Below are 13,995 nucleotides of genomic sequence, written 5' to 3'. Positions count from 1 at the left end.
TTCCATCCCTTTGCAACACCATACAAAAAATGATGATGCTTTTGGGGGAGCTGGCACAGATTAATCACATTTTATTTCATTTCAATTGGGAATATTGATTTGATTGGGGGAAAAAAAGAGAAAATTGAGTAATGAGCTTGGTAACCAAAGAGATTAAACTAATAAGTAAGCGTCACACTGTATAGCTAGCTATAACGTGTGCAGAAAATGAATTTTCTCGGTTTGACATCATCCCCACGCACAACTTGGACATCTGGGTAAGCAAATGGAGTGCAGCTTTTCTAGAAACTGCAATAATGGATTTCCTCTACTTACCATTCTAGAAAAGGTGCGCTCCATTTGCTCACCTAACTATCCTGGAGTGATATTAATATTATTCATTTGTATTTGTGCACACATTATACAGTACTTACTGTAGTATTTTGTGGCCCCAATTGAATATTTATTTTTGTGAACATTTTTATTTATTTAAATTCCCATGGAGGTGCGGGGAGGACATGCAAACGCCACACAGGAAGGCCGGAGCCAAGATTCGGACCCCAGACTTTAGAACTGTGAGGCAGATGTGCCCACAACTCGTCCACCGTGCTTCCCCTCTCTCTTTTTTCATCATATTCCTTGCCATTAAAGTTTTTATTTGCAGACACACCAATCTTGGAACAGAGGGACAATCCCCAAAAGAACCTTGTTCGGCAATTTCAATCTCACGACGGCCAAACTCGGCCTGCTTGTTGTTCTTCACGCAGAAGTCGCTGCTGCCCTGTGTGTTGACCTGAGCTTTGTCTCGGGGGGATGTTTCGTCATCAGAGCTGTCAGTGTACGACGCAGCTGGGAAAGCAAGGACACAAATGTGAATAAATGCACCACAAGAGGCCTTTTGAATGCACTGAGTGAACCTTTTACACGAACAGACGAATGACATACAGTTTATTCACAGCGTTGCACTTTTTCCACATTTTGTTATGTTCCAAACTAGATTGAATTGGCAACCAAGTCAAACTTCGGTTACCTGACTATTTCTGAAAATGTGTCGCAGCGAGCCCCTCTGCGAATTTACATAATCACACCCCCAACCAGGTTTTCTGTGCCCATGACCTGAAAGCTAGGCTGGGCGAAGATCCAGAGCCACTTACAAGCCACGGCCGGGCTACACTGTGTGAAACACTATTACATCAAAGCCAAAAGGTAAGTAGAGCTGCACCGAGTGCTGTTGGATGCACAGATTAGTTTCTGATAAGTAGCACATACTTGCACACTTAAGTGTCTGAAGTGCTGCCTCCACCAGTGAAAATGGTTGTACGGTTTTCATGGGCGCTTGCTTTTTCCCCCCCAAACTCTGGTCTCCATTCCTGCAAGTAGATGCCGCTTTCCTTGTTCAATCCCCTTGCTTCACCTTCTAGTTGTCATGGTAACAAAACCCAGGCTCAGTAGTTAATGGGAAGGGGTGTACTGGTGCTCATTTGCATGAGACAGGTCCACCTCCTCAAAACAGGCTAATTGTAATTATAGTGACTTTAATTATTTAATAAGAGCAACTAAAATATGACTTTGTATGTAACTGTATTTGTATAATTGTTTACTTTTACAATATTTTTCATTTTATTTTTTGACAATAATCCAATCAACCATATATTTTAATATTGACAATATTAATAAAGCAATAAAAATAATAAATATATTTTAAAAAACATATTTTCGGCAATAAAGGGCTAAAACGCTAAGATGAAAGGCAGTACCCGAGCTGTAGCTGTCTGTGGACGACTGCGAGATGGAGCGAGAGAGCGAGCGGCGGCCAGCCTTCGTCGGGTATTTGCTGAACTCCTGTTTGTCCTCCGCATTGGCAAACTGGATCTGCAGGAGAGAAAAACACAACAAAAAGGTTCTAATGTTAGTTGTCATTCTTCGAGGATTTTTGGCAGCCCTTTTTTTCAGAATGGAATCCAATGTTTGTCCAAGTATTTTTTGTCTGAGTGTCATGACAGTTGGTGCTGATGGCCAGCCGTCCTGTGGATGCCTGTGCAGAAGTCTTGCTTCTATTTTGCTAGGTACCTTGTGCTTCCTGCTTTTGCCCTCATGGCTACTGAGAACATATAAGAAATAGAATTGCTCTCAATTAAATTTTGTCTTGAAAGTCAACCAAATGGAATATATAGTATATACTGTAATACAGCAAATGAATATGAAAAGTGCAGGTTCTTTCTTTAGCCTTCCAATTCCTAAACATTTCCAGGCATAAGTCTGTTCTCTGGCGAACATATCCAGAGGACTTCAGTGATCACTTCTTTCAAATGCTTTCATTCACTGTGGAATGCTGTCAAATTTCCTCCTTATTTTAGATGTCCATTGAATGTGTTTGCACTGAAAACCAACACGCAGGTCAGCAGAGTTGACACAACACACACGGTGCACACCATAAATCCGGGAGCACACGAATGACAAGGGCTTGTGTGTGGACAAACTCCGACTAGGGAATTTGTTGACATGAGTCCCAATCATGAGCAGGTACCCTAGACCAGTGATTTCCAACCTTTATGGAGCCAAGGCATCCATCCATCCATTTTCTACCGCTTATCCGAGGTCGGGTCGTGGGGCCAGTAGCTTTAGCAGGGACGCCCAGACTTCCCTCTCCCAGCCACTTCATCCAGCTCTTCCGGGGAGATCCCGAGCTGTTCCCAGGCCAGCCGAAAGACGTAGTCTCTCCAGCGTGTCCTGGGTCGTCCCCGGGATCTCCTCCCGGTGGGACGTGCCCGGAACACCTCACTGGGGAGGCGACCGGGAGGCATCCGAATCAGATGCCCCAGCCACCTCATCTGGCTCCTCTCGATGCGGAGGAGCAGCGGCTCTACTCTGAGCTCCTCCCGGATCACCGAGCTTCTCACCCTATCTCTAAGGGAGAGCCCGGACACCCTGCGGAGGAAACTCATTTCGGCCGCTTGTATCCGCGATCTCGTTCTTTCGGTCACGATCCACAGCTCGTGACCATAGGTGAGGGTAGGAACGTAGACCGACCGGTTTAATCGAGAGCTTTGCCTTTCAGCGTAGCTCCTTCTTTACCACAACGGATCGATACAAACTCCGCATCACTGCAGATGCTGCACCGATCCGCCAGGCGATCTGCCGTTCCATTCTTCCCTCACTCGTGAAGACCCCAAGACCCCAAGATACTTGAACTCCTCCACTTGGGGCATCATTTCCGACCCGGAGAGGGCATGCCACCCTTTTCCGACTGAGGACCATGGTCTCAGATTTGGAGGTGCTGATTCTCATCCCAGCCGCTTCACACTCAGATGCGAACTGCTCCAGTGGGAGTTGGAGGTCACGGCTTGATGAAGCCAACAGAACCACATCATCTGATAAAAGCAGAGATGCAATACTGAGGCCACCAACCCGGACCCACTCTACGCCTCGGCTGCGCCTTGAAATTCTGTCCATAAAAGTTAGGAACAGAATTGGTGACAAAGGGCAGCCTTGGCAACCCTCACAGGAAACGAGTCCGACTTACTGCCGGATATGCGGACCAAACGCTGACTGCGGTCGTATGGGGCCCGAACAGCCCGTATCAGGGGGTACGGTACCCCATACTGCCGAAACACCCCCCAGAGGACACCCCGAGGGACACGGTCGAACACCTTCTCCAAGTCCACAAAAAACATGTAGACTGGTTGGGCGAACTCCCATGCATCCTCGAGGAACCTGCCGAGGGTGTAGAGCTGGTCCACTGTTCCACGGCCAGGACGAAAACCACACTGCTCCCCCTGAATCTGAGATTCGACTTCCGACGGACCCTCCTCTCCAGCACCCCTGAATAGACCTTACCAGGGAGGCTGAGGAGTGTGATCCCCCTGTAGTTGGAACACACCCTACGGTTCCCCTTCTTAAAAAGGGGGACCACCACCCCAGTCTGCCAATCCAGATGCACTGTCCCCGATGTCCATGCGATGTTGCAGAGGCGTGTCAACCAGGACAGTCCCACAACATCCAGACCCTTTAGGAACTCCGGGCGAATCTCATCTACCCCCGGGGCCTTGCCACCGAGGAGCTTTTTAACTACCTCGGTGACCTCAACCCCAGAGATAGGAGAGCCCGCCTCAGAGAACCCAGACTCTGCTCCCTCATGGGAAGGCGTGTCGGTGGAATTGAGGTGGTCTTCGAAGTATTCTCCCCACCGACTCACAAAATCCCGGGTCGAGGTCAGCAGCGCCCCATCCCCACTATACACAGTGTTGATGGTGCACTGCTTCCCCCTCCTGAGACGCCAGATGGTGGACCAGAATTTTCTCGAAGCTGTCTGGAAGTCTTTCTCCATGGCTCACCGAACTCCTCCCATGCACGAGTTTTTGCTTCAGCGACCACCAAAGCTGCATTCCGCTTGGCCAGCCAGTACCCATCAGCTGCCTCAGGAGTCCCACAGGCCAAAAAAGCCTGATAGGACTCCGTCTTCAGCTTGACGGCATCCCTCACCGTTGGTGTCCACCAACGGGTTCGGGATTGCCGCCACAACAGGCACCGACCACCTTACGGCCACAGCTCCGGTCGGCCGCCTCAGCAACGGAGGCGCGGAACATGGTCCACTCGGACTCGATGTCCCCCGCCTCCTCCGGAACATGAGCAAAGTTCTATCGGAGGTGGGAGTTGAAACTCTTTCTGACAGGGGATTCTCCCAGATGTTCCCACCAGACCCTCACAATACATTTGGGTCTGCCAGGTCTGACCGGCATCTTCCCCCACCATTGGAGCCAACTCACCACCAGGTGGTGATCAGTTGACAGCTCCGCCCCTCTCTTCACTCGAGTGTCCAAGACATGCGACCGCAAGTCCGAAGACACGACCACAAAGTCGATCATCGAACTGCGACCTAGGGTGTCCTGGTGCCAAGTGCACCTCTGGACACACTTATGCTTGAACATGGTGTTCGTTATGGTGCCAATGAATATATTTTACAATTGAAAAATCATACGCCACACCAACAAACAAAAATTCACAAAAAGTGCATAAATGAATTACTGTATGTACTTCCTCCCATCTAAGAGAAGAACATTTATTTGTTCTGTCTGTCACGATGCCTCACTGGCATAAATAGATGAACAAAGATACATTATTTCTTGCAAATACATTTTTTTTGGAACAATTACGAAAAATTTTATAATTTCCCACGGGACACCTGAAGAGCACTCATGGCACACTAATGTGCCCCGGCACACTAATGTGATGATTCTCGGTAAGTTTATAAAAAAAATAAAAATTAAAATTAAAAAAAATAGCCCCATAAACTCGGGTGGGACATGTCCATCATAACAGGACACACCAGAAAGTTTCCAGCACCCATGCCCAAAATTGAACAGGAAGCTGACAATTTAGATTTGAAGCAGCCAATCTGGATGAATTTGCTCCGTCGCGCCCCTTGGAAGGTTTTTGAAAAAAATCAGATCCCAAAACCAGTTTCACTAACCGACACGAAATTGAGTGGTCGTTTCTATTATAACAGGTTGCACCAAAAAATCGCAAGAACCCATGTCTTAAACTGGAGAGTAAGTCGGTCATTTTGGTCTGAGGCAGCCCACTTGGGCAAATTCTGGGGCTTGTGCTTTGACCAACTCCAAATAGGGAATTTGTCTAAAGTGGAAGCTGATATCTTAGATGGGCAAGGCTAAATTCAGAAGAGTGACATAGTTCAGCCATGTTGAGGCCCACCCAAAAAGACGATTCTCCACAAGGTCGTAACTGCTACGTTGTTGCTTTGCAAAATTTCGGATGCGGAATAAACACAATTAATATGATTTGGCCATACTGCCCGTTCTTGTAGAATTGCAAAGCACTGTGTGACTCGCCTCGACCCGCGAGTGTGCGTGAGAACAAATCAAGCGTGTCTCGAGATGAAACGGAGTTGCTCGCGGCCACTCACCGCTGTGTGCGCCATCGCTGCCTCTGCGTCCTCCGAGTGACATTACGGCACCCGCTGGACCCGACGATATTAAGCCCAGCGAGAGAAAAAAAACCCGCCCAGTCGAGTGGGAGGCGCCGCTCACCTGTTCGCCTCACTTCCAACGGCCCGCAGGCAGACAAAGCGAGAGAGGTAGAGATGTAGACAAATAAAGAGAGGGACAGAAATAAAGAGTGAGAGAGTGAGACAAAGAGAGCGAGAATAAGCGAGAGAGCATTCTGGACCCCTTGTTTCCATCCTCCCTTCTTTCATTCCTTCTCGTCTTCCATGCTTCCTAAATTATTTCCTTCCTTTTTTACTTCTTTTCTTCCTCCCCTTCCTTGTTTCCTTCCAAGCATCTTTTGTTAGTTCCTACTTAATTTCTCCACTTCATTCCTTTTTATTCTTCCGTGCTTCCTTATTTTATTCTGTCTGCCCTTGCTTTTCCTTTCTCTCCTTTCCATTTCCTTCCTCCCTTCTCTCCGTCTTTTCTCCTTTCAGCCTTCTTTCATTCCTTTCTACTTTTCTACCTTCCCTCCTTGTCCTCCTTCCTTTCTTTCTTCCTGTCTTCTTCCATGATTCCTTTTTTGTTTTCTTCCTGATCTCCTTATTTCCTTTTTTACTTCTTTCTGCCATCTTTATTTCTTCCCTCCCTCCCTTCTTTCTTCATTTGTTCCATTACTTCTTCTCTTACAGGCTGTCTTCCTTATTGCCTTCCTTGTTTCCTTCCTTCCTTCCTTTCCTTTCCTTTCTGCTCCCCTTTTCCCTCTTTCTGCATTTCCTTTCATTTTTTGACTCCCTTCTGTCCCCTTCATTCCTTCATTCATTCCTTCTTTTGTTCCTTCATTCCTTCCTCCCCTTTTACATTGCTTTCTTCTTTCCTATACCTTTCCTTTATGTCCTTCCTTATTTCGTTCTCCCCTATCCTTTTCTCCTTCCTTCCTTCAGTCCCCTTTTCCTTACTTCCTTCCTCTCTTCTTTCATTTCTTTCTTGTGGTCTGCCTTCTCTTCATCTCCTCTTCCTTCTTTATTTTCTGTTCCATTTCCTTCTTCACTTCTGACCCCATCTTTCCTTCCTTCTTTAGTTCCTCCATTCATTCCTTCCCCTTCCATTCTTTCTTTACTGTCTTCCATCCTTCTTTCCTTTTCCTTATTCCCTTTGTGATACCCAAAACTTGTCTTTCCTTATTTCCATCCTCCCTTCTTTCCATCATTCCATGCTTCTTTCATCCCTTTCTTATTTCCTTCTCCTCTTCTTTTCTTTCTTCCTCCCTTATGTATCCATCCTTTCCTTCCTTAGTTCCTCCCTTTCTTTCATTTCTTCCTTTTTTCCTTCCTTCCTCACCCAAGGTACAGTAAGTGCCCAGCTGAAGGGATTTGTTTGCGATATATGCATTTTAAAATTGAGAGTATCTATGTATCACTCAGTCAAATCAAATGAAGCCATCAATTGGCTAATAGGAGGGAAATAGTAGTTTCTGTCTTTACAGGTTGCAAAGGGGCAACAAGCGCCCGCTGACACATGACAGGCATCAGAAACCCGTTTCATAGAAAATGGCACATCAGGAGCGTAACGGTACATCCAGAATGTACTGGCCTGGGCTCTTGTCTTCATCAAACAAACAAGCCACCCAGTTAGATCTTAAAGCCAAAAACTTTTTTCTCGAGGTGATCGCCGGCCAGGTGGCAGACTTAATCTGCTTCGGTGAGGGCCCGCCGTCATCCGACAGACGCTCTTACATCAACACATTGGCCGCTTGACTAAGTCTTAAAATAAATGCCTTGAGTCTGTTTGGATGGACACATGCACGGCGGATTACACACAAAACATTGCATGGACACAATTACAGTACGTGACCTCAGGTAAATACTGCAGGTAGATCGGTAAGTAGGCAGACAGACAGAGAATAAAGTCACATTTTTCCAACATAAAGTGATAATATTTTGATATTAATGCAATCCAATACCACCCTGTGCAGCCGCACGTCGCACATTCCAAGAACCACTTATGATGATGCGTCACAATCATATGACAGCTTTTAATTGGCCCAAAAGATAAGGTAAGGAAGAGTAACTGGTTCACTATTAGGGCTGTGACTATCAAATATTTTCAGGAATCAATTATTATAGCAATTAGTCCATTGATTACTCGCTTGAAAATGTATTTTGCATTCAAATGAATTCTTTTTTCTCAATTACTGTTTATCAATCGATTATTGTTGTTTGTTTGGTTTTGTTTACTGATTAAACAAAACCAAATAAACAACAATTAAGCAATGACACCAGAGAGAGTGAAGTTGTACTTACGAGGCTTTTTCAAAGTGAGAGCCACTTATTGGCTACTGATTAATGCTAATGAAGAGCTATTAGTTAGTTATACAGTACACTTCTGAGGCTGCTTCAGGTTCAACTACATCTCAATTACACGTTATTCGCACTACGGCTCCAAATAATACAATATTTTTGTCATAGATTAAACTGACTATTTTTTCTCTCCATAAAATGATTATGATTCGGTGACAGTTTTGGTCCGTAAGAGGTCAGAAACTAGGAAAAACTGTTGATCATTGTTTTTTAAAGTGAAAGCAGATGTTTGGAAACACAAACGATAACCAGTCTGCTTTCAAGAAGGACTACAATATTTCCTGTTGAGAGGCTGAAATCATAGGATTTGAACAATTTGAAGTTATAAAAGGGCTCCGATTATCAAAATAGTTGTTGATTCATCGATTCATTATGACACCTATATTTATCATGTTTGTTTTATTTTCGCACCAGTCCTCATTTCAAGGTATGCACTTTTTTTTTTTTTTTAAAGGATACAATATAATAATTCATTGGTAATTATTTTGCGGTCCCCGAGCTACAGCTCGCAGACCCCCGGGGGTTCGGGGACCACGGTTTGAGATCGACGTGGATAACAGGCAATAAGAACAACATGTGGACTGCGTTCCAATATGAAAACATATTGGATGGTAGGAATGCTGCAGAGAGCTTATAACAACAAAGCACTTTGTTATGAATACACGCCAGAGGCTCAAGTCCAACTGAGCCGGCGCTTGCACCCCGGAAAAACTAGTGAAGTCAAACATTTGCTTCAAGGAGACATATTCCACTTTTTTTTTTTTTTTTTTTTTTTTTTACATTTGAAGGCCTTTGTACGCAAAAAGCGGTCTATTAAAGACTGAGTCCTGCCAAGACAACAGTAATAAAACTGGAGCTTTTTTTTTCTTTTTAACCAGCAAATTGGTCAAATTGTCCAACTTTATTGTGCGTGTGTGCGTGTGTGTGTGTGTGTGGAGAGAAAGAGCAAGTGAGAGAGAGCAGAATGAGAGAGGGGGCGGGGGCTTGAGTGTGTGCGAGAGAGTGTGTATGAAAGACAACTAGTGTGTGTGTGTGTGTGTGTGCGTGTGCTTGCTTGTGTGAGTCAGTGACCTCGTCTCTCCTTCCCATGGAGCCGTTACACAACATACCCTGCTGAGAATGAGACTCACCGTATATTTGCTCATGCATCACCATTTGGAAACCCTTCTGCTACATGGCGGGTTAAATGGACCTGTTCATGTTTCATTTTTTTGTGAATGTTCTCCTTGCCTCGTTCTTTTCCGATTTGTATTATATGAATATTATACATGTATTTATACCCACACAGTGGTACCTTGACTTACAAGTTTAGTTTGTTGTGTGACCGAGCTTGTAGCTCAGTTTATTTGTCAAGCAAATACATTTTCCCCGTTGAAATGCAATTAATCTGGTCCAACTCCCCCCCCCCAGAAAAATCACCTTTTTGTTGTTTAGATGTTTTTGTTTTTATGTAGAAAAATAGCATTGTATTGGATACATATTTATATAAAACCTATAAAAACGAAGAAGAATGTAAGTGTAAGTTTTATGACGTGTAATCAAGCCAAAAGTATCTCTCTCTCACAACACAATAAGTGCACTCGTGGTGGTGTGCATTTAAGGGGCTTGGCCTAGTGAGTGCAGTCAGAAGCTGCAGTCATTGAGACTGGCACTTTACCATGCGGTTAGTTCAGTGTTAGAGTCTGATCCATGCTCCTCTCATCCATCCATCCATCCATCCATCCATCCATTTTCTGAGACGCTTCTCCTCACTAGGGTCGCGGGCGTGCTGGAGCCTATCCCAGCTATCATCGGGCAGGAGGCGGGGTACACCCCGAACTGGTTGCCAGCCAATCGCAGGGCACATACAAACAAACAACCATTCGCACTCACATTCACACCTACGGGCAATTTAGAGTTGTCAATTAACCTACCAAGCATGTTTTGGGGTTGCGGGAGGAAACCGGAGTGCCGGGAGAAAGCCCACGCAGGCACGGGGAGAACATGCAAACTCCACACAGACGGGGCCGGGGATTGAACCCCGGTCCTCAAAACTGCGAGGCAGACGCTCCAACCAGTCGGTCAGCGTGCCGCCTGCTCCTCTCATGTGTTTTCATTTTGGATTTGTGTGCTAGACTGTTTGTCCTGTTCAATAAACAGATGAAAGTGCATCGCTTCACTTGAGTGGCGACGTATCTGGAGCTCGGCGATAACTCAAATTTTGCCTCACAACACTGCAAAAAAAATTGGCCAAGCAACAGCTTGTAACTTGAAAGACTCTTAAATTGGGACACTTGTAGGTCAAGAAACAAACCACTATTAAGGCACCACAGTTCTGAGGTTCAGGGTTCGAATCTGGGCTCCGGTCAACGCTAGCTGGAATAGGCTGCGCCCTGAATAAGGGTAAGGCGTAAAGAAAATGGATGAATGATGTATAGATATACTGCATACAAACAACGATTCGTGCAGAAGGTCACATTGAGGTACACCCTGGAATGGTCGCCAGCCAATGTCGAGGCACATATACAGACAAACAGTGGACTGGTCACAAGTCAATGGGAAGGGACATACAGACAAACAAAGCATTCCAACTCACATTCGCACTGTGAATTACCAAATTGTCACACTTATGGACAATTTCGTCTTTAATGAGCTAATAACATGCTAACATGTTTTCGAACTATGGGAGGAAAAATCCACGCAAGCATGGGGACGAAACCCCAGACGTGCTGCCCATACTCATGAAGATATTATACTGCGGCAGTAGCAACCGGTCTGCCTCCCCCCTTCCCCCTTCCCCCTTCCACGGTAATGCGGCGGCTAGCCCTTACCTTCTTGACGGACTTGAACGTGGGGACGGCGGTGAAGGCGGCGGAGGGCATCTCCCCGACATTCATGTTCACGTCGCTGCTGTTCTTGCTCACGGTCAAGGCCGAGTATTTCTCCGCCACGTTCTCGGTCTCCTTGACGTACTTGGTGCCTTGTTTGACCTCGGCCACCATTCCGTCGGACGCCGCCGAGTCGCTCATCGCGTCCGCCGCGTCGGGTGTCCCGTGTCGGGGAGCGGGGTTGATGGGACAAGGTTACCGAAGGGAGGAGAGGACCCCCCCCCCCAAAAAAAAGCACGTCTAACACAGACGAACAACTATTTCACTTTGGATGGGAATATTAAGCGCTTTTGTGTCTTGGCGACTTTGTTTGACGGCAGTCGCTCGGTTCTGAGGCGGCGGCGATCTCATCGGTCCGGAGGCAGGCTGCATCTCTGCGGGGCGGGGAGGGCAGGAGAGGGAGCGATGCGCTGAGGCGAGCGGGTCACCTGAGCTCTTGGCAAGGGGGCGGGGGTCGCCTCCATCGGCTGTGCCGAGGAAAGCGGGGCAGTCAACCCGACGACAATAAGGCCATTGTTGTACTTTTTGTACTTCTGAGTTAAGGCGACAGTAGTACATTGTGTTTCCATGGTTACACAATGAGTGTTTTGGCTCAGCCCCCCCCCCAGGAAGGCCAATAATAGTCCCGCCTTCTTCTCCATAATTGGTCCATTGTGAAACTGTAGCCACCTGAGCTTCCGGGAAGTGCGGGGGTGGCCAGTCGCCTTCATCTGCTCCGCGGTGGAAAACGGGAACGTCAAATCGACAAAAATGAAGCGATTATTGGACTTTGTGAGTTGCTTTGCGTTACAATGACTTGTTGCAACGGTCGCACATTGTTCGTTCCCATGGTTACACAATGTGTTTTGACTTAAGTCTCTCCCGCAATCAGGAAGTCCCTTAATAGTTCCGCCCTCTTCGTCGTGATTGGTCGATTGTAAACTGGGCTTCTGACGGCTACCTACAGTCATAACAAAAAACATAATACTGTACATCAAATAAACATCCATCCATCCATTTTCTGAGCCGCTTCTCCTCACTAGGGTCGCGGGCGTGCTGGAGCCTATCCCAGCTGTCATCGGGCAGGAGGCGGGGTACACCCTGAACTGGTTGCCAGCCAATCGCAGGGCACATACAAACAGACAACCATTTGCACACCTACGGGCAATTTAGAGTCTCCAATTAATGCATGTTTTTGGGATGTGGGAGGAAACCGGAGTGCCGGGAGAAAACCCACACAGGCACGGGGAGAACATGCAAACTCCACACAGCCAGGGCCGGGGATTGAACCCAGGGTCCATCAGAACTGTGAGGCTGACACTCTAACCAGTCGTCCACCGTGCCGCCATCAAATATATGTATGTATGTGTGTGTGTGTGTGTGTGTGTGTGTGTGTGTGTGTGTGTGTGTGTGTGTGTGTGTGTGTGTGTGTGTGTGTGTGTGTGTGTGTGTGTGTGTGTGTGTGTGTGTGTGTGTGTGTGTGTGTATATATATATATATATATATACACACACACACACACACACACATATATACACACATATATATATATACACATATACAAAATCCCAATTCTAATGAAGTTGGGACGTTGTGTTAAACAAAAACAGAATACAATGATTTGCAAATCATGTTTAACCTATATTTAATTGAATACACTACAAAGACAATATATTTAATGTTCAAACTGATAAACTTGATTGTTTTCAGCAAATAATCATTAACTTAGAATTTTATGGCTGCAACATGTTCCAAAAAAGCTGGGACAGGTGGCAAAAAAGACTGAGAAAATTGAGTAATGCCCATCAAACACCTGTTTGGAACATCCCACAGGTGAACAGGCTAATTGGGAACAGGTGGGTGCCATGGTTGGGTATAAAAGGAGCTTCCCTAAATTGCTCAGTCATTCACAAGCAAAGATGGGGCAAGGTTCACCTCTTTGTGAACAGGTGTGTGAGAAAATAGTCGAACAGTTTAAGGACAATGTTCCTCAACGTACAATTGCAAGGAATTTAGGGATTTCATCATCTACGGTCCATAATATAATCAAAAGGTTCAGAGAATCTGGAGAAATTATTGATTGTTAAGTGGCAAGGCCTAAAAACCAACATTGAATGCCCGTGACCTTCGATCCCTCATGGGGCACTGCTTCAAAAACCAACATCAATGTGTAAAGGATATCCCCACATGGGCTCAGGAACACTTCAGAAAACCAATGTCAGTAAATACAGTTTGACGCCACATCCGTAAGTACAACTTGAAACTCTAAAGCAAAAGCCATTTATCAACACCACCAAGAAACGCCGCCAGCTTCTGTGGGCCCGAGATCATTTAAGATGGACTGATGCAAAGTGGAAAAGTGTTCTGTGGTCCGACGAGTCCACGTTTCAAATTGTTTTTGGAAATTGTGGAAGTCGTGTCCTCCGGGCCAGAGGAAAAGAAGCAGCCGGACTGTTATGGACGCAAAGATCAAAAGCCAGCATCTGTGATGGTATGGGGCTGTGTTAGTGTCAATGGCATGGGTAACTTACACATCTGTGAAGGCACCATTAATGCTGAAAGGTACATACACGTTTTGGAGAAACATATGCTGCCATCCAAGCAACGTCTTTTTCATGTACGCCCCAGCTTATTTCAGCAAGACAATGCCAAACCACATTCTGCACGTGTTACAACAGCAGTGGCTTTGTAGTAAAAGAGTGCGGGTACTAGACTGGCCTGCCTGCAGTCCAGACCTGTCTCTCATTAAAAATGTGTGGCGCATCATGAAGCGTAATTAATATATATATATATATATATATATATATATATATGACAAACAATGGAGCATCACAGTTCAAATGCAAGTGACAACCACACGAGTTA

The 13,995-nt window shown here is 45.9% G+C and overlaps 1 protein-coding gene across 2 annotated transcripts in view; it reads right to left on the bottom strand.

Annotated features, from left to right (window-relative positions):
- The window catches only part of ahcyl1 (adenosylhomocysteinase-like 1), a 28,612-nt gene extending 16,896 nt beyond the window's left edge, over window positions 1-11,716 (bottom strand). Inside the window, exons 1-3 of one of the 2 annotated variants that reach the window (XM_061684869.1) lie at window positions 11,095-11,716; window positions 1,737-1,851; window positions 685-828 (exon numbers count right to left, since the gene is read on the bottom strand). In XM_061684869.1, the coding sequence (XP_061540853.1) occupies window positions 685-828; window positions 1,737-1,851; window positions 11,095-11,292 (457 nt within the window). In that variant the 5' untranslated portion in view covers window positions 11,293-11,716. Of the gene's footprint in view, window positions 1-684; window positions 829-1,736; window positions 1,852-5,902; window positions 7,381-11,094 lie in introns of those variants that run through there. The other variant, XM_061684879.1, reaches the window with a different exon arrangement.
- Between the last annotated feature and the right edge of the window lie 2,279 nt (window positions 11,717-13,995).

Source organism: Phycodurus eques, chromosome 1 (genome assembly GCF_024500275.1).
Source record: "Phycodurus eques isolate BA_2022a chromosome 1, UOR_Pequ_1.1, whole genome shotgun sequence".
Lineage (NCBI taxonomy): Eukaryota > Metazoa > Chordata > Actinopteri > Syngnathiformes > Syngnathidae > Phycodurus > Phycodurus eques.
The sequence above is the reverse complement of the archived record's forward strand: the minus strand, read 5'-3'. Positions and strand labels throughout refer to the sequence as shown.